General features: G+C 44.4%; 1 protein-coding gene across 1 annotated transcript in view; it reads right to left on the bottom strand.

Annotated features, from left to right (window-relative positions):
- GALNT17 (polypeptide N-acetylgalactosaminyltransferase 17) overlaps positions 1 to 27,393 on the bottom strand; it is a 437,269-nt gene that overhangs the window by 219,041 nt on the left and 190,835 nt on the right. The window contains exon 3 of the mRNA XM_058569476.1: positions 25,277 to 25,443. Coding sequence (XP_058425459.1) covers positions 25,277 to 25,443 — 167 coding nt within the window. The remainder of the gene's footprint in view (positions 1 to 25,276; positions 25,444 to 27,393) is intronic.

Genomic DNA, 27,393 nt, shown 5'->3' with positions numbered 1-27,393 from the left:
GTCCTTATAAGAAGAGGTGATTTGGACACACACACAGAGCCACCAGGGGCATGCACACAGAGGAAAGACCACATGAGGATACAGCAAGAAGGCAGCTGTCTGCAAACCAAGGAGAGAGGCCCAGGAGAAACCAAACCTGCTGACACCTCGATCTTGGACTTCCAGCCACTAGAAATGTGAGAAAATAAATTTCTGTTGTTTAAGCCACCCAGTCTGTGATACTTTGTTATGGCAGCCCTAGCCAACTAATACAGGAGGTATGAGTTTGGAACCCGGTAGGGGAGGGGGCAGAAACCTCTCACGAGGCACAGTGTGTGGCTGGGTGTTCAGACCTGAGTCAGGCTGTCCTGGGTTCAGATTCTAGTGCTGCTAGTGATTATCTGAGTGACCCTGGGCAAGTTAGCCAATCAATGTGTGCCTCAATTTCCTCACCTACAGAAGACGGATGATAAGAATAGTATGGACCTCATATGATTATGGTGAGGATTAAACATTATAAAGAATGCCTAGTGTTATCCCCAGCAGAGTGTAAATGCTCAACATTGAGTAGCTGGTATTATAATTATTTTCCCTCCACATAGGTTTAGAGCAATTGAACAGATTTCAGAGCAGCCCCGGGGGCCTAAAGACACCACGCCCAAGATGGTAAAAACAGGCCTAGAAGCTAGAACTATGGTTCGCAAACTGGAGGGCACATCGGCATCAGCTGCAGGTGTTGAAACAGACTGCTGGGCCCCTCCCCCATGCTTTCATTTTCAGAAGGTCTAGGGTGGGGCTGAGTATTTGTGTTTCTAACAAGACCCTGGGGTGCCCATGCTCTGATGTGGGGAACCACACTTTAAGAACCACTGAGCTCAAAATGTATAGGACAGTCTTAATAAATGCTTGGCACACAGTACGCCCTCAGTAAGTGATCCCATTGTCGGCGTGTTTGTCGGCATTGCTATCATCTTTGTCATCATCTCAGAGCTGGTGACGGGGTTGGTGGAGAAGCCAGGCTGCAGGACCCTCTGCTTCTTCACTCATTGGGAGTGAGAACGAGAACCAAGTAAATGGACTGGAGTGGCCCAAAGAATTCTCAGCTTCTAGAAACCATCTACTGACTGTATGTTGGCTGGGTTTTCCTGTCTGTTTAGTAAATTTCTTGGAGCAAGAATTCTAGTAAGAAGGTTGGGCAGGCCATGCCTGCTTGGTTTTCACTTTCCCTCCATGAGAATGGGGTGAGTGGGCAGGAGACGACGGGGCATGCCCTGGAAAGCAATGGACCATGCCGGGGCACGGCACCCACAGAATGGTATGGTAGGAATCCTGCCCACTCATGAGGGTGGCCCATGATGGCGGGAGTCTTGGAAATCTCCACAAGTTCAGGGAGAACATTCTGAGTGCTGAGCACCACACCAGGGGACCTGCAGGCACTGTTAACTTTTAACTGCCAGGCAACTGGGGACCTCGTTATGGCTCTGCCCAGTAACTGGATGTCAGCTCCTGGCCATGCCAGTTACCACGTCTAAGTGTCAAGTGGTTTTCTCATTTGTTTAGTGGTTGTGACTGAGACTTCAGGGGAGAGAGGGATAGGCATTTACAAATTTGGCAAAAGAGAGTACGCTTCACTACCACTGCCCTTCTACCTCTCAAAGCTACTGAGACATGGACATTAAAGAGCTTTGAAAAGTATAAAGGGATAAAAGGATAATGCCTAATCAGTTGGTACAAGCCTTCTGGCTGTTAAGAATATATGAGATGTTACATATAGAGCCCTTGAAATGCATTCAATAAATGTTATTTCTAATAATAATTGGTCAATATTATCAATATAGTTCAATCTTATAACTTCCCATGAACAACAGCTTGTCTTTCTGTCTAGTCAATACCATTAAAGTCTGGGGCCTACTGTATAGGGGCAGACACCATCCTCACTCTTACAAGGTTCAGGGACACATTGTTCCAAACAAAAGTGAAGTGACAGCCTATGAGCTTTTATGGGAACACTGAGGGAGATGCCACCATCCAACGAGCAGGGTTCAAGAATAAGTGACACTGATCAGGCTTCTCTCCCCAGTCCCTGCAGGTGATTCTGCACCTCATCAGGAACTGGGTTGTGCCCTTGCCTGGATTCAAAATCAATTTGGACACAAGGGCTCCCTCAAGATGCTTGTAATCTAGTTAAGGAGACGAGACATGTTCAAAAACTTACAACATTGAGTATTACGAGGAAAATCGACCTAATGGCCAAAGAACAACGGCCATAGATGGAAAGTACTAGGAGGGGTCACAAAGGGAGAAGTTATTTTGGCTAGGGGTGTTCATGGAGGAGGTTAAGTGAAGCAGAAGGTTTGGAGTGTGCTCTCACTATTCCAGAATACTTAAGCACAAAGCAAAATACATAAGTACGAAATCAGATTTTCTTAGGTGACAGAATCAATAGGCTCTGGGCGACCAGGAAGATGACACTAATTAGAAAAGAGAACAAGAAGAGACAAGGAAGAGCAAGTTGGTGAGTTTCACCTGGGGATGGCTAGGTGCCAGCAGACATTCAGGGGTTGAGTGCTGAACCAAGACAGTGGTCCAGAGGGGAGAAGAAAGGGTACAGAGTGTCAGAGACACAGTGGTGAGAGATGATGGCATGTGAGAGGGGGAGCGCTCCAGGAGATGGAGTGGAGGAGACTTAGACTACACTGTGGGAAACATATGCATGTAGGAGGCAGGAATAAGAGCTGGAGGACAAGACTGGCTACAAACAGCAGGATCACACCAAGGGTAGAGTTTCCAAAGGAGGATATGTGCCTTCACTTGACAGATATTTATAGAGAGCCTACATGGCTGAAAATGACGCAATTCTTGTTCTCAGAAAGTTACTCAACATCCAATGTCAGCAAAGTCAAATGCATTAGAGAAAATGAGAGCTGAGAATGGGCCATTGATCTAGACAAATAGTAGGTTCTTGATGCGACCAGTGAGAAAGAGGAATTCCCTTCTGGATGCAGCTGGGCATGTGGGGTGGATGTGGGGACAGGTTAGCATCGAGAGAAGTAGATGAGTAAGACAGCTCAGGAGAGACTTCCAGAATGGCTGGTCCTAGTGGAACACGGTTGTGACAGCCTGAAGGCACCGAGGTATTGAGATCTGGAAATTGCCTTAAAGTGAGAGCCCACAAGTTAACCAAGTGAAAACCAAGGCCCCCAGGCTCATCATGGAAGGAAACAAATCCCCAACTTGACAGTGGTAAGAAATGTCATACCTATCACCTAAGATCCTTTGTCATCCTTAACAGATGAAATCATTCTTGGACAGTATAATAACAGTAAGAAAAACATTTTATATAAGATTTTTCTCACCGACAAACTCAGAGAAGAAAACAAAAACCCATTTCTGCAAAAATAAATGTTACCTTCTAGTGTTTTATAAAATTCAATACTCAATTTATCTAGAGCCATTTGAGAATCTTTGTGTTTCTTAAGGTTTTGGTAAATAGCATTTGGGGAAGTCAAGAGGGAAGAAGCAAACGCTGCCCGTGATCAGAAGGGACCAGAGGGAGATATATCTGCTCCTTAACAATAAAGAAACACCTGTCATCCAGGCTGAAAGAGTATACATCGGCAGCAAGCAAGTTACAAACACTGAGAACTAAAGCAAAAAATCATTATTACAGAATTATATCTAGAGCCTGTACTTTCGCTGATACTAGAGAATAAACTATCAGTCCAGTCCTTGTCTCTAATCTCTGCTCAGAAGCAAGTGTTGACCCAGCAGACTCATCTCCACCTGCTCCCCAAACCCGTGCCTGAACCTCGGTGCCACACAGATGTACCAAATCTGTATCACACCTGTACACACACGTGCCACGTCGATACCTCTCAACCCTCACACAGTTACCGTCTTGACGATGAGAATTATGAACGTTCTAACTCTCCCTCAAGGTACAGAGACTCAGAGGATCAGTCTAAGCTTAGATGAGTGTTTCTCAAAACTTAACCTGCATCAAAATCACCAGGAGGCCTGGAGTGTGGCCCAAGAATTTGCATTTGTAACAAGCTCCAAGGGGCTATTGTCGGTTGCTCCTGCGAATGCACTTTGAGTAGCTCTGGCTTAGAACTGACCCCCTACGCAACTCCATCTGTGAGGAATTAGCCCCTGCGTGTGCAGTAGGACTCATCCTAACTGAGCAGAAGTTCCAGAATCCCAATGTTGTCATTGTCCATCTCTGCTTTTCTGCTGCCTGGGCCTTCTTGTCCTATGTTTTCTGAAAGATTGAGCCCGTGGAGACGACCTCAGTCTACACGGTGAGGGTTTGTCTTGCCATTTCCAAAACTGGGATCCTCACTGCTGGCCACCCTGCATGGAGCAACCTCAAAATTAGGTCAGTCGTGTGACCAGGACCCCATATATTCCCGGCTTCTGGTCTCACTCCCACTATTCCTCTTACTACTACTCCTGGTGCTACAATTCTATCAATGCTACTTCTGCTGCCATCAGCACCACTGTCACCACCAAAGCCACTTATTACCAACACTTCTCCCTGCAAGCAGATGCTGAGGTTTGGGCATCCACTAGCTGGGAACGCATGGGTTGTGACAGCTGGGATGAGAAAACAGCACATATGGCATGTTCCAATTAAAAAAATAAAACACAGAAAAATGCCTCAAAGCCAGTATTCCTCAGAATGTGGTCCCTACCTGGGAATCACCTGGGAGCTTGTGGAAATGCAGGTTCCCAGGCCTGCCCTAAGAGGTTCTAATTTAGTGGGCGTTAGTGGGGTTGACCAGCACTCCAGATGAGTCTACATAAATCCAAAACTTCTCAACAGCACTGGTTCATTTTTTTCCCTTGTTTGTATCGTGGTAAAATACTTATACAATTGACCATTTTGACCATTTAAAAGTGTACAATTCAGTGGGGCAACCATCACTACTATCTAGTTCCAGAACTTTTCATCACCCAGAATGTAAACCTCGCCCCCACTAAGCAGTCACTCTCCGTTTCCTGCCGCCCAGCCCCCCGCAACCACTAACTTGCTTTCCATCTCTATAAATTTGCCTCTTCTGGATACTTCATAAAAATGGAATCACACAATATGTGGCCTTTTGTGTCTGTAAGCTCTGTCAATTTTGAAGGTGAGAGGGAGAGGTAAAGTGGTTTTCTGAGCGTGAATTTAAACCCCTAAGCCTTGCTGAAGATCTGATTCCAAGTTCTGCCGTTCAGCTTTTCTGATCCCCATTTGGTTATCTGGTTGACTGGAAGTTTATTCCCAAAGCTCCTCCAGACTCAGTGAAGGGGCTCTGGCCTCTCTGAGGGGAGGATTCAGCCCCTGGATCTGTTCACACCCCCAGGCTCCCCCTGACGCCAGCCTTTCTCTCCATCCCTCATGGGAATTTCAGCTCACCGTGCTTGCGGCCTTAACACAGCGCAGAAAACACATGCTCTTCCACCCAGAGTGTCAGCACAGCCATTAGTCATGATGCCCTGCATTTCTGCAGTGTCTTTTCTGATGAGATTTTTTTATATGAGGATCAGCTATGATGCCATAGAAAGAACACAAAAAAAATAGACTTAAAACACCTGGATTTTCAGGTATGCCTGAGAATATCTTTATGCCTGAAATAACCAACCAACTAAATGCATAAAAGTGGCCACACAAAGACCAATAATGCATTTTTAAAAATTATCTTTTAAAATTAAACAAGGGGAAGGGGAGAAAGCTGGTTGTATACCCTGGTCATGCAACACAAGGGGTTTCTCATTTGTCAAATGGAGATAGTAAGTTCCAGAAATGAATCTGGGTTTTGTAGGACTAGAATTTTATATGGTTTGGAGGATCCTCTTTAAGAAAAAGAAAAAAAAAAATCTCTCTTTTGTAAATTTTACAGAAAAGCTTGGGCACATGAACACACTGTCAGGGCCCTCCCAGAGGGCCTCGAAGGGCCGAGCTTCGTTAGCTTCATGGCAAGCACACCCTGATGAGGCTGACTTCACGGACACAAGGTTCCCTTTTTGCTGACAATCACTACTTTTCAAACATTTCAAATACTATGCTTGTCTCTATCTATAATGAAATATTTATAACCCCAAATTGCTAAGCAGCTGACTAAAAATGTCAGCTAATCATGAAAGGCCCCAGAACACTCTTCAGAGTAGTACCCCTTTCATATTTAACCAGAGGTTGATCTATTTTGCAAACTCATAACGTTCCACAATATTTGTTTTAACATTTATTGAGTCCTAATTAAGCGCCACATACTGTTGTAATCACTGTACCTATATCAGTGCTTTTTACCCTCCTAAGGATTCTCTGAGGTAAGGGGTATTATCATCCCCATTTTATGGATGTGGAAACTGAGGCACAGAGAGGGTAAGGATCTTGCTGAAAGTCACACAGTTTGTAAGTGATAAGCCTGCACTGTTTGTCATTCTTCCTCTGATTCCTGTGGATGTGACGCTGTGGAATCTGAAGTTGTCTGTCTGTTCATGCGGAACTGCACCTTGCCCATCAGAAGTCAAGGCCTGACCCAGGCTTGTCCCGAAACTGGGTCTCTCTGTAACTCTGAAGCACCCACATTTTTGTTGCAAGCTTGGCACATGCATCTACCTTTCTAGGCAGCCGCCCACTGACAGTGGTCGGCCTTCTCCAGAGAAGGAGCCCACCAGCTGATGGAGAGGCTCAGAAGGGATGGAGCACCCAGGAGAACCCGCTGACCTTCCAGCTCCTCCAGACAGTCCCATCAAACTCTGAAGGGACAGCAGTGACATGAGAGGCATGGTCCCACCTCCACTGTCCGTCTGAAATCCCGGCCTTTAAGAACACTGATGGAGAGGAAGTGAGCACGTAAAACTGCAGGATGAAATAACACAGAAGGCGGCTAAAATGCATATTTCATTCCCTGAGCATCTCTCAGCTTTGTGGGCTTAAACAATGCATTTTCTGACTATGGGAGCAAAAAACAGGTGAGAGCAAGAAACTTCAGGAAGAATGGGGGAGGCTGAAAAGGGATGCTTTTGCTGTGTATGAAAGCATTTTAAAGGCGATTCCATAGCGAGATCAAAGCAAGGACAAAAGAAAGCAAAGACCAAAAGAAGCAAGAAGAGAGATGTGAGGAACAAAATACCAAAGTGTTAAACTAAATATATCACACGGAGTTGTGCATTCATGAGAGGCGCTTTGAAAATGAAAGACATCTCTGCTTCCAAGTCCTTTGTTAGAAAATTCCTCTCCACCATCTTCCATTTAAATTTCACCTTTAAAAATGAATACAAGTAGCCCAAACCAACAGGGAAACATCATAATGCTATAGGTGGTGCCTCCAAATTGTTACCCCAAATTAAAAGAGCACTCCCCCATCTTGCCCCATCAAAACCATCTGAAAGTCTAGTATTTGCAGCTGATTCTAATAATAACATGTGAATTTAAGCGATAAAATTTGTCCACAGGCCTGGAGTGTGTTTTTCTTTCATTACGTTTCTTATTTACCGTGATATTGATTCCGAATGCTCTGAAGCTGGCAAACTTCTTCCTTGAAATAGCAAAAGTCACAGTCGTTAAGGGGGGTTAGGGGAACAAAACAGCACTTGAGAACAGTGCCACACCTTGGCGCCTGGTCGCTTCTTCGAGTTTTCTTTAAACACAGTTGGCAGCCAGGAATGGAACAACTAGACGAGGCATCTGGTCAGTCCGCCCTTCTCCAGCATTTGGGGACCTCTGTATTCAGAGCCCTGGATTCTCCAAGGTCAAAGGCAACGTGGGGGGCTGGCCCCGTTGCCTACCGGTTAAATGTGCGCGCTCCGCTGCTGGCGGCCCGGGTTCGGATCCCGGGCGCACACCGAGGTACCGCTTGTCAGGCCATGCTGTGGCGGCGTCCCACAAAAAGTGGAGGAAGACAGGTACAGATGCTAGGCCAGGGCCAGTCTTCCTCACCACAAAACGAGGAGGACTGGCATGGATGTTAGCTCAGGGCTGATTATCCTCACAAAAAAAAAAAAAAAAAAAGACAACGTGGATTCCATGCACGGCGAAAATGCTTATGCGTGCTCACAAAAAATGGTGCGTGTTAAGGTGTTATGTAGTATAAAGGTGCTCTATAAATAGCAGCTTTTCTTAGGGTCCAAAAGGCCTACAGAAGCTAACATGTCTCTTCTGGCCCAAGGGAGACTATAAAGACATATAACAGCCAAGGTAGGCAAAGAGCAGTCAGAACAGATGTGAGCTGGAATGCCACACAGGAACACGCTGGCTGAACAGCAGCCCTGCTAACACCAAACTCCCCTCACTTCTGACATTCCCACACTTTGTACTCATTTGGGCTGAAGACCCCCAAAAGTACTACTGATTTTAGGTGCACACAGAGAGTGCACAGGGCAGGAATGTTTTGATGTAGAAAAAGAATGAAAATGGAAAGGTCTCAAAGACGGAGGGTATCACGGGGCAGGTGCAGTTACACTGAGCCGGGGGCACTTGGGAAGACAGTGACACAGCTGGTCAGGAACATTCATCTTGAGCTGCTGCACGACACATGACATCAGGGTAAATAGTTAATACGGATAATAATGGTCCCTACCCAACAGGGTTGTTTTGGGTATTTAAATAAGATAATGTATGCAAAGTGCCTGGCACATAGCAAGTACTCAATAATTGTTAAAATCGTTATTCATTTTTTATTACGTGTATAGCTTTATCTAGGTGAAAGGAGAGTAGAGATGTTTTGGGAAACAAAGAGACGACTCTGGTACCTGTGTAGGAGGGGTGCGGGGAAGGGAGGGGGAAGCCAGCAGGGTGGGAAGCTTCAGAGGGAGGAGGCCAGAGAGTCCTGGTTCCAGGACTAGGACGCTGAGATGGGGTTTTAGCTCCTGGAAATTCTGGCTGTGCTGCACTGCTAAGGCACTTATCTCTCCACACTGCAACTTCTTTCTAAAAGTGGAGATCAGTGACCTTCTGCCAGCATCAGAGGATGCTGTCAAGACCCAAGGAGACTTGTGCTCAGTTAGCAACACGGAGCCCTGCCCAGTGTCACACCAGCTCGGCATTGGTGCCGACCCCTCCAGTGTTCCTGGACGTCCTGCAGGGGTAATCAACTAGCAGACTCCCTGGAGGCCAGACAGCAGACTGTCCTCCACATGTGTAAGAGCACAAGGAAACGAGTGGCCAGGCAGGACCTAGCCCTCATGATTCTGAAGGCAGCCATCCTGCCCTAAGGGCAAAGGGTGTGCTCTCGCTGTGTGCTGGTCTCAGCACACACCCCCAGACCCCATAGCACAGCCTGAGGCCAAAGAGACTGCCCAAGAAGCCAACCAGAGCTCCCAGCTAAAGTGATCAAAAGACACTCAGGTCACTGCCAACTCAAGTATCCACCTCACTTTTCCAATAAAATAAGACTAAATCTTGAACACCGCTCTTTAGGGAACAAAGGTGAAAATGGCCATGTCTGACCTTCCTGACAACTGTTTCGACCAACCCCTGAGCTTCCTTGCTCCACCTCTCCTTCCATCTTCCCTGTATCAGCCTCGCTGACCCCCATCCCGGGCTGGACTGTTTAACGAGGTTTTGCCATCCCTTCTGCTCTGAGGCTGCTCAGTATTGTCAGAGAATGTAAGGACTTGCCTGTTCACATTGTCCCTTCTCACCCCTGGGGCCCAGCAGGCCCTCCACCTCTGACTGGGACTCTTTCTCTGAAACTCCAACCCACCCATCAATTCTTACACACTGAATCCCATCTGCACACTTCCCTCCATACACCCCAAGATAGAGGCCTCTAGATCTTCTCTGCCTCTAGATCTCTATTCACGTACTTCCCTCCACTGCGATTTGCCCCCATTTCCACATGTCCAAATTCTAACTGTCTCTCATGGTCCAACTCAGGTGCCACATCCATCACAAAGACCTCATTTATTTCCCCAACAAGTGAGACTCCCCATAATGTTGTCACAACATTAGGAGTCCATGGTGTGCTAGGCCACCCAGCTCCTTCCCTTTCTGGAGCTTTCCCCCATGGTTATTGGGTATGGCGGTTCTGTGCATGACCCTGCCCTCCTCCCCACAGACAACAGGTCCAAGGAAGGCCATCTGACCAAGACTAGAGCACGATTTCCCTTCCCTGGGATTCCCCTGGAGAGATGGTCCTATCTCTCTCTAATGGCTGAAGCTGTAATTACAGCATCAACTTTGGGCCATCTCTCAGCCATATTTCCCTCCAGATGGCCTGGAGAACTGGAGGTGGCCCATCTTCACAAGCCGACAGGGGAAGGAGAGGCTCAGAGAAGCAGAGACCCAGGACAGAGAACCCTGGCCGTGTTCCAGTGCCTGGGTCTGACTTCCCCCTGCCCAGCCTCACTCCCATCCCTGGGTTGCGTCAGACCCTCTAGTGTTCTTGTAGTGTTGGGTTCCTATCTAATGGGAACCCAAAGTCTGATCACCAGGGCAAAGCATTCAACACACTTTTTGGATTACTCCTGGTTCTGCTGGAATGCAACCCATTCCTCTTGGTGCCACCGTCATGATCACTGAGGCCAAAACAGAAACTTTTCCTCTACTGGAGGTTGGGCTGGAAGATTAAAAATTAATCAAACTTTTTTAGAAAGGATGTCACATCAATGGAATAAATGACAAAAAAAGCTCATTTAAACATGCATTTACTATAAGACCAAGCAATTCCACTCTTGGGTATTTATCCCAGAGAAATGAAAATTTATTTTCATACAAACATCTGTATATGAAGGTTCATAGAAACTTTATTTGAAAAAACTCTGAACTGAAACAACCCAAATGCCCTTGAAGAGGTGAAGTGTTAAACAAACTGTGAGAAACCCACACCATGGAGCACCATGCAGAAATCAAAGAGGGACCGGCGATTGGTGCACACAGCAACTTGGATGGATCGCAAGGGACTTAAACTGAGTGTAAAAAGCCAGTCACAAAGGCGAGGTAGTGTGTGGTTCAATTTATAGAACATTCTTTAAATAACAAAATTATAGAGATGGAGAACAGATTAGTGGTTGTTGGGGGTTAGGGATGGGGTGGGAGTTGGGTGTGGTTATAAAGGGATAGCATGGGGAGCTTTGTGGTGATGGGACGGTTCTGTATCTCTATCGTGGTACAGGAATCTATGCATGTGATAAAATTGTATAGAACTACCTACACACACACACACACGCACTCCTGCATGTTAAACTGGTGAGATCAGAGTAAGCTCTATAGATTGTACCAAAGTCAATTTCCTGGTTGTGATAATGTACTAGCATTTTGCAAGAATGTTACTGTTAGGGGAAACTGAGTGAGGACTACCTAAGACCTCTTGTGAATCTTTGCAACTTCTTGTGAATTTATAACTATTTCAAAGTAACAAGGCTGTGTTGTTGTTGTGATTTTTTTTTGTGTGTGAGGAAGACCGGCCCTGAGCTAACATCTATTGCCAATCCTCCTCCTTTTTCTCCCCAAAGCCCCAGTAGATAGGCGTATGTCATAGTTGCACGTCCTTCTATATGCTGTATGTGGGACGCCGCCTCAGCATGGCCGTTGGAGTGGTGCGTCGGTTTGCACCCAGGATCAGAACCCGGGCCGCCACTAGCAGAGCGTGCGCACTTAACCGCTAAGCCACGGCGCCGGCTGCTGCGATTGTTTTTTAAAGCCAGTTAGCATACGAAGCTTTAGCTGGGATTCTCTCACTATCTTTTGTATAAAGATATATACACTCCTAATCCTCTCCTCCCTATGGTCTAAAAATACACAAGGAGAAATGTAAATGCACGACCCAGTGGTGATTACAGACCCACAGAGCAAATGCTGTCACATGGCAGTGATCTGGTTGGGGACCAAAACAAGTATTATTTCTGATTAGGAAGGCTCTTTACAGGCAGGGGGAAAGGCAGGTGATGTTCCAGTAAGGAAGCCTGGCCCAGCATGTAACTGTGTGATAACAAGGCATCTCCTGGCTACTTCCCTTGGAGCCTTAAGAACACAGGAAAAATGTTATCTTCCCAAAACACAGGACTTCTCCTATCTCTGCAATTATGAACCAAGAAGAAAAGCAAACAATCCCTGCGTGCCTTCTCCAGAATCCCTTTTAGAAGTCCAGAGGGGATAACCTTCCACTCAAAGAAGTTTTCTAACTTGAGCCATCTTGCTCTCAACCTTTGAACACACCGACTGAGAGAAGAGCTTGATCCGGTGTGCTTGCTCCACAGGGATATACTAGTGACAAGGCATACAGCTGTCCAGGTCACTAAGAGACTCGAGTAATGATTACTGGAGATAGGCAGTTTTGAGATCTAAACCCAAATGACTATAGTGTTGAAGCCAAAATACGTACAACAATGCCAGATACAAAAACTCCCAGGATGATGCCAGCGGAAGTAGAAAAAAAACTTTGCACACGTGCAACTTAAATGAACATATTCAGCAATCACTATAACTTAGCAGTGTGCAAGGCCCTGGGAACACAGCACAGAGGAGCTATGGTTCTTGCCCTCAAAGGTCTTACAGTTTAGAGATGGGCCAGTACACAGAAGCAACACTGCATGCTAAGCGCTGAGCCAAACCACACACTGGCGCCCGGGGAGCAGAGGCTAGGGCCCCCCAAGCCAGCCACAGCTGGGAAATCTGGGAAGGCTTCCCAGTGGGGATGACACAGAAGCAGAATGTTGGGGAATGAGCTGGAGCTAGTAAATCAAACAATACCACAAGCACACTCTACAGTAATGTCCTGTATTATACAGCCAGGACTACACCTCACAATTTAAACCCTGCATAACAGCCACCATTATTCTCAATTCACTGAAGATCAGAAAAGTTAAGTGCCTCGGCCAAGACCACACAAGATTTGATTCCACTTTTTCCTCCTCATGCTATTGCTTAACAACAAAGAAGGTAATGAGGGAAGCTTAAGCACTTAAAAACTACTGATAAGACCTATAAAAAATATATCAAAGGGGCCGGCCTGGTGGCGTAGGGGTTACGTGCGCGGGCTCCGTTTCGGCGGCCCGGGGTTCACAGGTTCGCATCCCGTACTGACACACCTCTTGTCAAGCAGTGCTGTGGCAGCGTCCCATATAAAGTAGAGGAAGATGGGCACGATGTTAGCCCAGGGCTAATCTTCCTCTGCAAAAAAATGAGGAGGATTGGCATTGGATGTCAGCTCAGGGCTGATCTTCCTCACCAAAAAAAAATAATATATATATATATAAGATTATAATAGTAGAAATAAAAAAACTTCTAATGTTATTTTAAGGAAAACTTGATGGCTGAAGTCACCCCGACTTTGGAAGGCACGCTAAACTTCCACAGCATTTGGACTTGACGTATCTAAAAAGTGAGCTCAATTCTTTCCCAAACCTACCACTCCTATTATATTCCCTTTCTTAATGAATGGCACCAAAATTCGTCCTGTCGCCCGAGCCAGCACCCTGGGAGTCCTCTTTGGCTTCTTCCTCCTCTTCATCCTCCTTCATAACCAGTTAATCAGTCCTCATGTGATTCAGCCTCAATGTTTCCAAATCTAAAATATTTTAGCATATAAAAATAGGAAATTTCATATCAGTGGTCAAAGGATGGATTATTAAACAAATTGAAATAACCAAACTTTGAGACAAGGATCTCTATGTTAAAACTCTCACACCTTAATATAAAAATATTTAATCCATTTGGAATTTATTTTGAAAAGAAATATTGGCCTATAAGAAAATATACGTGACTATTTGTACCATCTAGGGACAATGAATGACGTTCTTAGGATATCATCAAAAGGAAAAAGCTAATTATTTTGACTATATAAAAATGTAAAATTTATGCTTGTCAAAAAATACTGTAAACAAATTAAAGTGAAAAGCACAGGTTGAGAGTAATACCTGTAAAATGAATGTAAAAGGAGTTTATTCAATATATACAAAGTTCTTATAACTCAATAAGATAAAGACAAATACTCCAACAGAAAAAGGAATAAGGGGTCATCAATAGGCAAATCTCTAAATAAGAAACTAGTTAAATATATGAAAAAGTGTTCATCATCACTAATATTCAAGAAATGCAGATTTGAAAATGATATGCCATTTTTGACTCATCAGAATAGCAAAGACAACAAAGATGAGTAAGATTCAGTGCTGATGAACATACAGAGAAAAAGACACCGTCGTACACTCTTCGTGGGACAGTACCACATAGCTTGAGAACAATTTATCAATTCATATTAAAAGCTTTTGAAAATGAATATGGAACTTTTGGGATAAAATAATGAATTTAACTCTTGAATCTGACATCGTCCCCTACTCAAAAGCCACTGAAAAGCACAGTAAAGGGATTTTAAAAAATGAAATAAACCCATAACCTTCCAAGGTCAGAGAAAACACAAGAAGAGACACCAACCACAACACTAAGTAAGTTGGAGGGCAGATTCACAGGGTAACCACGTTGACAGATGTGTCAGACCCCTCTGCTGTCAAAACCAGTTAAGTCCAACCCCAGCGCTCAGAGTGTGTGTGTGTATAATATACAATACAAAATTTTCCATTTTAACCATTTTTAAGCGTACAGGTCAGTGGCATTAAGTACAATCACATTGTCACACAACCATCTCCAGAACTTTTTCATCTTCCCAAACTTAAACTCTGTACCAATTAAACAACATCTCTCCAGCCCCTGGTCCCCACAGCCCCTGGCTGTCTAATCACCTTTTAAGAGGTAATCATGAGCCAACAACAAGCTCACTGGATGTCCTAGGAAAGCCTCCAAGATGGGAGATAGAAACTAAATAACAAAGAGAAAAAAGTAACTTGTGGAAACAGACTATACAGGGAGAAGAACTAAAAAACAAAACAAAACATTATTAATATCCTCCAAGGGATAAGAAAACATATTGCTTCCATTAAATAAGAACAATACGCTATAAAAAGGAACTTTCAAAGAATAAAAATGAGCACTTGGAAGTAAAATCGTGATAGCAGAAATAAAAAATTGAACAGAAGGGAAAGAAGATAAAATTGAAGAAAGCGAACAAAGCAGAGCAAAGAGATAAGGAAAGAAAAGATAAGACAGCAGAGAAAAGATAAGAAATAGGGGTTCAATCTAGAAGGTTTAATAATGGAAAAATGGGTGATGCTGAAAGAGAGAATTGAGGAAAAATGGGGAGGAATTATCAAGTAACTATTCCAAAAGATTTTCCAAAAACTGATAGACATTAGATTCCAGATTAAAGCCACTAAATGTCCAGCCCAGTGGATGAAGACTGACCCATACCAAGGCTCATCATCGCAAATTTCAAAACTCTGGGGACAAAATGCAGATTCCACAAGGTTCCAGAAAGGAAAAAACATGAAAAGGATCAGGAATTAGAACGCCTTTCATTCTTTTAAGAAACACCGCAAGGCAGAAGATAATGGAGCAAAACTACCAAAATTCTGAAAGAAGCCAATATCCAACTCAACCTGGCCATCATTCACACAGAAAATTAGGATAAAGCTTTCTACAGACATGGACAACCTCAAAAGATTTTATTTTCCTTGCAAAGACTTAAGAAGCTTCTAGTTGTTGTGTTTCACCAAAATAAGCACGTAAACCAAGAAACAGAAAGGCTTGGAATTCGGCATAAGAGAGGGGGCAAAGGAGATCCCCAGGAGGAGGATGAAGGGAGATCCAAGGTGACAATGATACCAGTGTGGCCAGCTGTCCATAGTAGAGCAGTGTGACTTGAGGCAGACACATCGAGGGCTGTCATTACCATCTCTCCCGCAAATTTAGCTCATTTTAAGCTGAGGATAGATTGTCTGAATGAGACACAAACTTTTACCGTGAATTGATAAATTGTTCTTCAGATATGTGGTACTGTTCAATGAAAACTATATGAAAGTGTCTTTTTCTCTGTATCCTCACCAACACTGAATCCTTTTAATCTTTGTCACCTTTGTTGTTCTAGTGAGTGAAATGGTGTTTGAATGAGTATCGATTGTCCCAATTCTTCCTTATAATTGATGTTCTGACTGTAGGGTGACTAAGTTGTGCTGTCTCTCCATGCCTGCTGCTTGGATCAGCTGAGGACATTCATTTCATCCCTCAGATGTGGTCTGCTTTGACCTTCTCCTGAGGGTAGAAAGTACGCCTTGATGAGGTCAGAGGCAAAAAATACAGAAAAACCATTCCATCCGTCCAGATTTTTGCCTTATAGCCAGTACCCAGTCCACATAATAGCCCTGCCAGACGTCCCCACCGGGGTGAGCCCTGCGTTTCCCTGAGCTCACTCATGACGTTGCTCTCTTCTCTAGAAGAGGCTTTTGTAAACTCTTAGCAAAGCACATGGGTCAATATTCTTGTTCTTGATGTGGTAGGATAACAAGCATTTATTTAAAAGTACATTTTAAGAAATAAAGGAACCAGGAAAACTAAGCAAAAATAAATAAATAAAAGGCATTCAGATTGGAAAGTAAGAAGTAACATTATCACTATTTGAAGACATAGAAAGCTCTAAAGAATCCACACACACAAAAACTATTAGAGCTAATAAACAAGTCTAGAAAAGTAGAAGGATACAAGATCAATATACAAAGGTCAGTTGCATTTCTATACACTACCAATGAGCAGTCCAAAAATGAAATTAATAAAACAATTCCATTGACAATAGGATCAAATATAATAAAATATTTAGGAATAAATTTTACCAAAGAAAGCAAGATTTATCTACTGAAAACTATAAAACATTGTTGAAAGAGATGAAAGAAGACCTAAATAAACAAAAAGACACCCCATGTTCATGGATTGGAATTGTTAATGTTGTTAAGATGATAATACTCCTCAAACTGACCTACAGATTCAATGCAATCTCTAGCAAAATTCCAAGTGCCTTTTTTACAGAAATGGACAAGCTTGTCCTAAAATTCATATGTCAATACACAGGACCCAGAATAAACAAAATCTTGAAAAAGAAAAACAAGGTTGGAAGACTCACACTTCCTAATTTTAAAACTTGCTACACAAAGGAACAGTTGTCAAGACAGTATGGTACTGGCATAAGGACAGACACACAGATCAATGAAATGGGATTGAGAGTCCAGACATAAATCTTCACATTTACAGTTAGTTGGTTTTTGACAAGAGTGCCATGACCATTCAATGGGGAAAGAATAGACTCTCCAACAAATGGTACTGGGACAACTGAATATCCTCATGGAAAAAAATTAGTTTGGACCCCTACCTCAAACCATATACAAACATTAACTCACAATGGATAAAGACCTACATGTAAGAGAGAAAACTATAAAACTCTGAGAAGAAAACACAGGTGTAAATCTTCGTGACCCTGGATAAGGCAACAGTTTCTTAGATATGACACCAAAAGCTCAAGCATCCAAAGAAAAAATAGGTAAACTGGACTTCATCAAAATTAAAAACTTCTGTGCATTAAAGGACACTATCAAGAAAGTGAAAAGACAACCCACAGAATGGGAAAAAACATTTGCAAATATATTTCCAAAAAATATTTATAGAATATATTTGATAAGGATGAGTACCTAGAATATATGAAGAACAATTACAACTCAACAACAAAAAGAAAACCTGTTTTAAAAATGGGCAAAGGATTTGAATAAACATTTCTCCAACAAAGATAGACTAATGACAAATAAGCACATTAAAAGATGCTTAAAATAATTAGTCATTAAGGAAATGCAAAGCAAACCACAAGATACCACCTCACCCCCACTAGAGTGACCATAATAATACAGGCATACCTCGTTTTATTACATGTTGCTTTATTGCACTTTGCAGATACTGCATTTTTTACAAATTGAAGGTTTGTGGCAACTCTGCATTAAGCAAGTCTATCAGTCCCATTTTTCCAACAGCATTTGCTCACTTCACGTCTTTGTGTCATATTTTGGTAATTCTTGCATTATTTCAAAATTTTTTATTATTATTATATTTGTTATGGTGATCTGCGATCAGTGATCTTTGATGTTACTATTGTAATTGTTTGGGGGCACCATGAACCAAGCCCATATAAGATGGTGAACTTAATTGATAAAGGTTGGGCATGTTCCGACTGCTCCACCAACCAGCCGTTCTCCCATCTCTGTCCCTCTCCTCGGGCCTCTCTATTTCCTGAGACACAACAATATTGGAATTAAGCCAGTTAATAACCCTGCAATGGCCTCTAAGTGTTCAAGTGAAAGGAAGAGTCACACGTCTCTCATTTTAAATCAAAAGCCAGAAATGGCTAAACTTCGTGAGGAAGGCATGTCAACAGCCGAGATAGGCTGAAAGCTGGGCTTCTTGCGCCAGTTAGCCAAGTTGAGAATGAAAAGGAAAAGTTCTTGAAGGAAATTAAAAGTGCTACTCCAGTGAACACACAAATGATAAGAAAGCAAAACAGCCTCATTGCTGATATGGAGAAAGTTAGAGTGGCCTGGATAGAAGAGCAAACCAGCCACAACATTCCCTTAAACCAGAGCCTAGTCAAGAGCATGTGCTAACTGTCTTCAATTCTGTGAAGGCTGAGAGAGGTGAGGAAGCTGCAGAACAAAAGTTTGAAGCCAGCAGAGGTTGGTTCATGAGGTTTAAGGAAAGAAGCCGTCTCCATAACATAAAAGTACAAAATGAAGCAGCAAGCGCAGACATAGAAGCTACAGGAAGTTATTCAGAAGATCAAGCTAAGATAATTAATGAAGGTGGCACACTAAACAACAGTTTCAATGCAGGCAAAACAGCCTTCTATTGGAAGAAGATGCCATCTAGGACTTTCATAGCTAGAGAGGAGAAGTCATTGCCCGTCTTCAAAGTTTCAAAGCTGACTCTCTTATTAGGGGCTAACACAGCTGGTGGCTTTAAGTTGAAGCCAATGCTCATTTACTATTCTGAAAATCTTAGGGCCCTTAAGAATTATGCTAAATCTACTTTGCCTGTGCTCTATAAATGGAACAACAAAGCCTGAAGGACAGCACATCTGTTTACAACATGGTTTCCTAAATATTTTAAGCCTACTGTTGAGACGTACTGCTCAGACAAAAAGATTCCTTTCAAAATATGACTGCTCATTGACAATGCACCTGGTCACCCAAGAGCTCTGATGAAGATGTACAACAAGATAAATGTTGTTTTCATGCCTGTTAACACAACATCCGTTCTGCAGCCCCTGGATCAAGGAGTAATTTTGACTTTCAAGTCTTATTATTTAAGAAATACATTTCACAAGGCTACAGCTGCCACAGATAGTGAGTCTTCCGATGGATCTGGGAAAAGTCAGTTGAAAACCTTCTGGGGGGGCCAGCCTGGTGGCACGAGCAGTTAAGTGCACCTGCTCCGCTGCAGCGGCCCGGGGTTCGCCGGTTTGGATCCTGGGCGTGCACCAAGGCACTGCTTGTCAAGCCATGCTGTGGCGGCATCCCATATAAAGTAGAGGAAGATAGGCATGGATGTTAGCCCAGGGCCAGTCTTCCTCAGCAAAAAGAGGAGGAATGGCAGATGTTAGCTTAGGGCCGATCTTCCTCACAAAAAAAAAAAAGAAAGAAAACCTCCCGGAAAGGATTCTCCATTCTAGATGTCATTAAGAACATTTGTGATTCATAGGAAGAGGTCAAAATATCAACATTAACAGGAGTTTGGAAGAAGTTGATTCCAACCCTCATGGATGACTTTAAGGAGTTCAAGGCTTCAGTGGAGGAAGTAACCACAGATATGGTGGAAATAGCAAGAGAACCAGAATTAGAAGTAGAGTCTGATGATGTGACTAAATTGCTGCAGTCTCATGATAAAACTTTAATGGATGAGAAGTTGCTTCTTATGGATGAGCAAAGAAAGTGTTTTTTTTTGAGGTGGTATCTACTCCTGGTGAAGATGCTGTGAAGATTGTTGAAATGACAACAAAGGATTTAGAATATTACATAAACTTAGTTGATAAAGCAACACTAAGGTTTGAGAGGACTGACTCCAATTTCGAAAAAAGTTCTACTGTGGCTAAAATGCCATCCAACAGCATCACATGCTACAGAGAAATCATTCGTGAAAGGAAGAGTCAATCGAACTGGAAAACTTCATTGTTTCTTATTTTAAGAAATTGCCACAGCCACCCCAGCATTCAGCAACCACCACCCTGATCAGTCAGCAGCCATCAACACCAAGGCAAGACTCTCCACCAGCAAAAAGCTTATGACTCACTGAAGCTCAGATGATGGTTAGCATTTTTTAGCAATAAAGTATTTTTTAATTAAGGTATGTGCATTTTTGTTTTAGACGTAATGCTATTGCACACTTAACAGACTACAGTATACTGTAGTATAAGTGTAAGTATAAGTGTAAACATAACTTTTATACACACTGGGAAACCAAAAAATTTGTGTGACTTGCTTTATTGCGGTGGTCTGGAACTGAACCCGCAATATCTCCAGGGTATGCCTGTAAAAAAGAAAGAAAAAAAAACAAAGACAATAACAAGTGTTGGCAATGATGTGCAGAAATCAGAACCCTCATCCATTGCTGGTATGAATGTAAAATGGTGCCGCTGCTGTGAAATACAGCCTGGTTATGGAAAACAGTCTGAAGATGTCTCGAAAAGTTAACCATAGAATTATCATATGACCCAGCAGTTTCATTCCTAGGTATATACCCAAGAAAACTGAAAACATGTCCACACAAAAACTTATACATGTAGGTTCAAAGCAGTATTATTCCTAATAGCCAAAAAGTGGAAACAACCCAAATACCCACCAACTGATGAATGGATAAACTGTGCTATATCCATACAACAGAATATTATTTAGCCATAAAAAGGAATGAAGTACTAATATATGCTACAATATGGATGAACCTAGAAAACATTAAGTGAAACAAGCCAGACCCAAAAGTCCACAAATTGTAAATTTCACTTGTATCAAATGTCCAGAATAGGCAAATTCATAGAGACAGAAAGTACCTTAAGTGGTTGCCCAAGGAACTGGGAGAGACTGATAACAGGTTCAGGATTTCTTTGGGGGATGATGGAAATATTCTGGAAGTCGATAGTGGTGATAGTTGCAAACCATTGTGAATATACTGAAAGCCACTGAATTGTATACATGTTATAATGATGTAGTTTATGTTATGTGGATAATGTGTCAATTAAAAATAAGGAAAAATAAATAAAGGATGACCATGCACGGACCAATGATGGGGTGTGTCCAAAATTATGATCAATATAATTCCATGTACCTGAATTCCCCCACTCTCAACCCCTCAAAGAAAGATCAAGGCAAAAAATGCTGAGCGGCTAAACAGAAAGACTAGTAGCTCAGGATCACACTCAAGAGTAATCAACCGGACGCTGGTGGGAAAGGGAGGAGGAAGAGTGTGAAAAGACGTCTGGTCTTTGATGACGAGATAACTGAGTAGAAGGTGAAGCTCTTCACTGACACAGGAGGACATCAAGGATGAGAAACAGGTTTCTGAGGCCGAAAGGAGAATAGTAAGTTAGTCATCGGAACAACTGAGCTTATGGTTTCAGAGGGACCCTGGGTAGCCATCTAGGAGACAGAGAACACAGGTTTGGAGCTCAGGGGAGAGGCTGAGTTGTCTGGGCTGGAAGGATGGACGTGGGGATGATCAAGCGTGCACAGTGGAGGAGACTGCCCAGTGTGTCCTGATGGTGAGCGTCATGAGTGATCCCAATGGAAGCAGGGAGCCACGGAGGAGGAAGGTGAGAGGAGAATCAGAAGAGAGTGGTGCCGGGGCCTCAGGAGGAGAAAAATGCCAGGAAGGAAGCCGCCAACAATGTCAGATGTGGCCAGATCAGAGCAGGAAAGTGCCCAGCAGATTTGGTGAGCAGTGATGACTGGCACGTTTTGCCTTAGTGATTTCAGTTTAATGTACAAGAGCACAAAGAAGTGCATCTTACTTGGGCTTAACTTAGACCAATATCAATATTCAAGCTGAATGAAACAAATTACTTAAGGAAAAAAAACTAACAAGAGAAAGACCCTGACTTGCACACAGATCCAAAGTCACCTATTCACAAATTCCCTCAGCTAGTCTTTTTTTTTTTCCCCTGAAAAAGCCTCTTTGTTCTTTCATGTATGTGGTAACACCTGGAAGTGGGGGGCTATAGTTCCCACCAGAGCCAGTCTTGACCAGCCCGAGAATGGACCATTCTACCCTCATTAAAATGATGTTTGCGGAGCTTGCTTAATAAAAATGAAAATGTTATGCTCCACTGTTCAGGGGGACAAAAAAGCAGAACATTACCTTGTTTTTACTCTAGGATCTTAACTATGTAAAACGTGCATTAAAAAAGAAGATAAGAACATGGGTGAATGAGCAGTTGCTTCTGGTTAGTCTCTTCAGTATTTGTTTGTTCCAATTATATGTGATTTTTGATACATTCAAATTTTCCTACAAAGAGCATGCATTACTTTTAAGATCAGAAAAAAATGGTAAGGCTGGAAAAAAGTATTTTAATCAAAGTCAAACAGAAGGTAAGCAGGGATAACAATATTAATGTTAGACGCACTAAATTCAAGGCAAGAAAAAAAAGATATGCTTTTAAGATAAAAGGAGCATTGCGTAATGGTAACCATCACCGCTAAAAATGAAGCCATGCAGATACAAATCTATAGTTACCAAAGAAACTGACAACAAGATACAGAAATCAAACATTATTAGGAACAAGGGAAGAAACAGTCGTTGTAGGAGGAGATTTTAAAACACCGTTATCAAAAAGACTTAAGAAAATAAACTCATAGTCTATCTAAATACACAAAATCAATGTCTGGCAGCAATTCAGTTCCATGATTACAGTGTGTGGGGGTCTTTTCAAGTGTACATAGAACATTTACAGAACTCGATGATACTAGTCACAAAGAAAATCTCAATAAAGAGAAAATGTTAAATTCCTCTTCCAGTTAAAAAGAGGGCACTTCTGGCCTGGAGAAAATACAGAGGCTAGAGCCAGGAAAGAAAAGAGGGAGCCTGTTTATATAGTCACTCCTGGTCCCCTTGGTATTTCGGGAATCGGGGAGGATGAACAGGAATTCACTTTATGGTCAGACTGAACCAAACGCCCCTTCCTCCTTTTCTGCCATGCACCAAACGTCTTCATTTAGACCTGAAATGTGAGCCACTGCAATGGTACTTAACCCCGTGGCTCTCAAAGTGTGGTCCCTGTATCAGCAGCATCACCTGGGAGCTTGTGAGAAATGCAGATTCTCAGCCCCACCCCAGACCTCCAGAAACAGAACTTGAGGTGGGGCTCCAGGAAGTTCTGATGCAAAAGCGTCTGATGTAAAGGTGTATAAATACTCCAGCTCCCTCCCCCTTGAGCAGACTGATTCTGAGGGGCAGGTTTTACAGAAGCTCCCAGTGTCCCCAGGTGAGATCAAGTTCCTCCCACTGCCCACAGCAGCAATCTGCATAACACCCCCTTTTGGGGGTGACTTCCCTTCCCAGTCCTACTCCGCACTCCCTTAGTGATGCTCTTGTCACCTCCCAAATAAACTCATGCACTCAAATCTTTGTTTCAAGGTCTATTTCTGGGAGAACCCAAGCTAAGACATCTACCGGACACCCCTGCTCTCACGGAGCTAGTGTTCTGGTTGAGAGTGGCTTGGCCTCCCATCCCTTCCCCTCTGGCTGGACTCTGACGAGATTTGCTCGAGGAAGGGAGCTCCACCAGCAGTGAGTCCTCATCCCAATTCAGTGTAGCACCTACGGTCCGCTCTCCTCTCTGGGTTTGCCGGCTCCTCTCTGCACCACCTCCAACCACTGCGCCGCTGGCCCCCGCTTGCCCTTTCCCAGTCTATCGAGCTTCACTGCTCACTCCCTCGCCGGGTGAGACTCACTGAGGGTCGAGGGTCAGCTGCCAGCCAGCCCTGTGAAACCACATCCTGCCCAGCACTGGGAGTCCAGATTGCAAGACACGGCGATGTCACGTGCTACAGTAGGGTACAGGGTGCTGAGGCAGCACAGAGCAACAGCCTTAGGATGTCGGCAAAGGATTCTCCGAGGAAGTGACACGTAGGGGACACCTGGGGAACGAGTGGGACTTAGCCAGCAAATGGAGGGGGGCGTAGGGGCAGGGATCCTCTACAGAGGGCATGGAAGTCCTGCCGAAGCAAGAGGACTGCAGTGGGCGCACAGTGAGGCTGCAGAGAGGGGCACCGTGAGCCATGCCAGGGAGAGACTTTGCCAGATGACTTAGATGCTTCAGGGAAACGAAAGAACCTCCTTTTCACAAGAAGACTATCCGTGTCAGTTTTAGAAGAATCTATAGATAATGAAATGGCCAGAGGTAAAGGGAGAAAAATAGGGATGTGAAAAATCCAGCCGATGACCCATCAGTCCTCAAAATCTGGAGGCCCTGGAGATGGCAGCACCCTGACGGGCATATTGCTGGGCCCAGGCACACTCTAGCCCTTCACTGGGCCGGTTCAGAAGGGGCAGGGGGACTTCAGCTTCTGGGCCCATGAAACGTGACAGGATCATCCCGGTGCTCTTGAAGATAATCAGGTTTCAAACAGGCCCTGTGGTGTTGCCCCACCTCCTCCTCGCACACACAGGGTCATCCTTCTCCACTCCGCCCGCTGAGAGCAAGGGGTATAGCCTGCCCCTAATCCTTCAGTTGCTCAGAAGATAAGCCTCCTTGGCCTTAAGCACGCACTAGCTGGCTTTCTTTTCTGTCATCTGCCTGCGCGGGTTCCTCCCTGAAGTGAGCACTGAATTTTATAGGCAGTGAGCCAACACAAAAGCACAATTAGCGAAACCAATTCCCACCCCCACCTTGACACCAGGCCTTGTGTCCAGGGACCCCAAAGGATTTTTGTTATGGTCATCCAATATTTGCTTGTTTTATATTTTTCGAGCCATCATTCCTATCAGAGCTGAACTCCCAAAGACCTGCAAACACTGCTCGTTTCCACCTACAGTCATTTTGGGCGCAGTGGCCCAGAGGAGAATTCTGATGTAAGATGAACAGTTCCCATCACAGGGCAGAATGTCGCTTTTTCTTTTGCTTCTCGGAAAAGGACAATGGAGATGGGGGTTGGGGTGGGGAGTGCTGAGGAATTCAGCCCTTCGATGTCATCTACTAATATGAAGAGGGGAAATTAGTCTAGATATATAATCAGTAATTTATTCGTAAGAGCTCTAGAGGATTCGAGGACTAATGAACCAGGGTTTGCCTAGATTTCTTTCTCTGAAATATCTCCCTTCCCCAGATATGCCCCAGGGACCAGGAGACAAAGACACTCGTGCTCGCGTTGGAATGAAAGTGGCATTCCCACCGCACCCCCCACTGACATCACCTGCTTGCATCTTCCACTCCAAAAAACACGTGCGGGTCGGCTGCCCCCATACCTTCGTCACTGTTGTCATCCACCAGGATGATCTCCTTCAGCAGGTGTGTCGGTGTGTGGTTGACAGCGCTGTGGACTGACCGCAGGATCACGGACAGGGCCTCATTCACAAAGATAAATATGATGGATATCTGGGGCAGCTCCTTGGAATATTTTAGCTCCTTACACCTGGGGAAGAGAACAGGGTAGAGTGGAGTCAGAAGAAGGAGGATGGCCTAGGCACTGTGACCGGAGACAATAAGGATTTTGGCTGAATCCTCATACACGTTCTCTCAAGGTGTGAATCACTGCTTCCCTCTTGGCCTCTTTTGGCTAAGAACTGAGAACAAAACCTAAGGAGGAGATGGTTAAGGGATCCAGCCCACTTCTCCAAATTTACCACCCCAGAAGAACCGGAAGCGTCAGTCTTGGGCACATCTACTGTATCACAGGCTGCCGTGCCCACATGAACCCCCAGTCCTATCGCAGTGCACACCTGCCGACTTCCCACCCCAGGCACTTGCATTTCATTGCCTGTAGCCTGCTTTGCTGCCACCTAAGCCATCAGCCCGCCCCCATCAGCTCTCATCCAGAGACAGCCAGGAGGCAATGCATCAATACCCCGGCTCCCTCACCCCTTGAGCAGGCGGGTTTTACACCAGCTCCCAGAGTCCCCCAGTGGGTTCAAGCTCCTGCCGCCACCCACAGCAGCAGTCTGCATAACAACCCCTTTGGGGATGCCTTCCCTTCCTAGTCCTACCTCCCCACTCCTCTAGTGATACTCTTTTCATCTCCCAAATGAATCAATGCACTCAAATCTTTTTTTCTGGGGGAACGCAAACTAAAACATCTACTGGAGACTCCTGCTCTCACAAAGCTTACATTCTAGAAGACATAAAACACACATGCAAATAATCATAAGCAAGAAAGAGGATCCTCTGCCTGAATTGGAGTGTGCTACCTGACATACCCCAAGTCTTCTTACAAGCGTCCCTAGAATCTCCCTGGGGCAGGAGATGGCACCACCTCCCTGAGAGGTCCTCCCTCCTAATATCCAGGAATTCCCCCAGCCCTGAAGACAGGGTGAAGGGAACAATCCTTTTCATCCAGGCTGGACTGATCCCTGGGGCCCCCGGTGACGTAAGAGATGGCTGAACACCCAGGGAATGTGCTCTGCATGGCTCTCTGTCCAGGGAGCACTAGGGAATTTGGTTTTATGCTGAGTCTGAGACACATCAGAAATACCAAGCAGAGACAAAGTGGAATGGAACAGCGAGCTAGCGCTTTTCAATACTTTCTCCTTCTTGTGTGAGATTGCACAATATAGGGCACACTGTGTTAGAGACAGACAAAGGAAACAAGATGAAGGGATGGAGTGAGCAGGAAGCAGCACTGAAGAGGGAGAAAGACATATGGCTGTTTTTTATGCTGAACAGCTTGGGTTGTGTCGGGCCATATTAATCATGTAGGCAATTTTCAGAAGAAAATAAAGTTTTGTTACAATATACACTTGTGTCTCCTGGAGGAGACTGTCCAGGGATCTATTGATCATGCAGCCTCATTTTTACCACGTTGCTGTAAGTCTACTTCTGGGGGCTGCCAGGTGGATTAGGATGGTTATTGATGGGCTCCAGGACAGTCGGTGGGAATCATCTCATTTACTGCGTGGTGATCCAAGGGAGGAGGGCACCCCAGAAGGTCCCTCAGAGCCCCCTCGATGGGGGCCGGCAGCCACCCTGAGCCTGGCAGGCTGGCGGCTGCTCCTTCTCAGCCCATTACTCACCAACCTGTACACGTGAGCACTCACACCGCACACCCACCTACTCTGAGCTCTTATTCCTGAGGCTGGTTTCTTTGGACCTTTGTTTGTAAGAGCTTCTGGCCCTTGAAATTAAGAAGCAAACAGGCCAGATTGCACTGTACCAGCCCCGTCCTCTCCACCGACAGGAAATGGGGTCGTGCCGCAATCAAGACTGAACTGTGAGTCGGGGGGCCCTGATCCTGCCCCTTAATGGGTCACAGTGGCCATTCAGAAAATCATGGGGGGCTTTCAGAAGTGAGAAGTGCTCTGCCACACAGTGGACATGTTGTCCTGGGCACACTGCTCATGTTTCTTCATCTCTAAAACTGTCAAAATAA

Source organism: Diceros bicornis, chromosome 26, assembly GCF_020826845.1.
Source record: "Diceros bicornis minor isolate mBicDic1 chromosome 26, mDicBic1.mat.cur, whole genome shotgun sequence".
Classification (NCBI taxonomy): domain Eukaryota; kingdom Metazoa; phylum Chordata; class Mammalia; order Perissodactyla; family Rhinocerotidae; genus Diceros; species Diceros bicornis.
The sequence above is the reverse complement of the archived record's forward strand: the minus strand, read 5'-3'. Positions and strand labels throughout refer to the sequence as shown.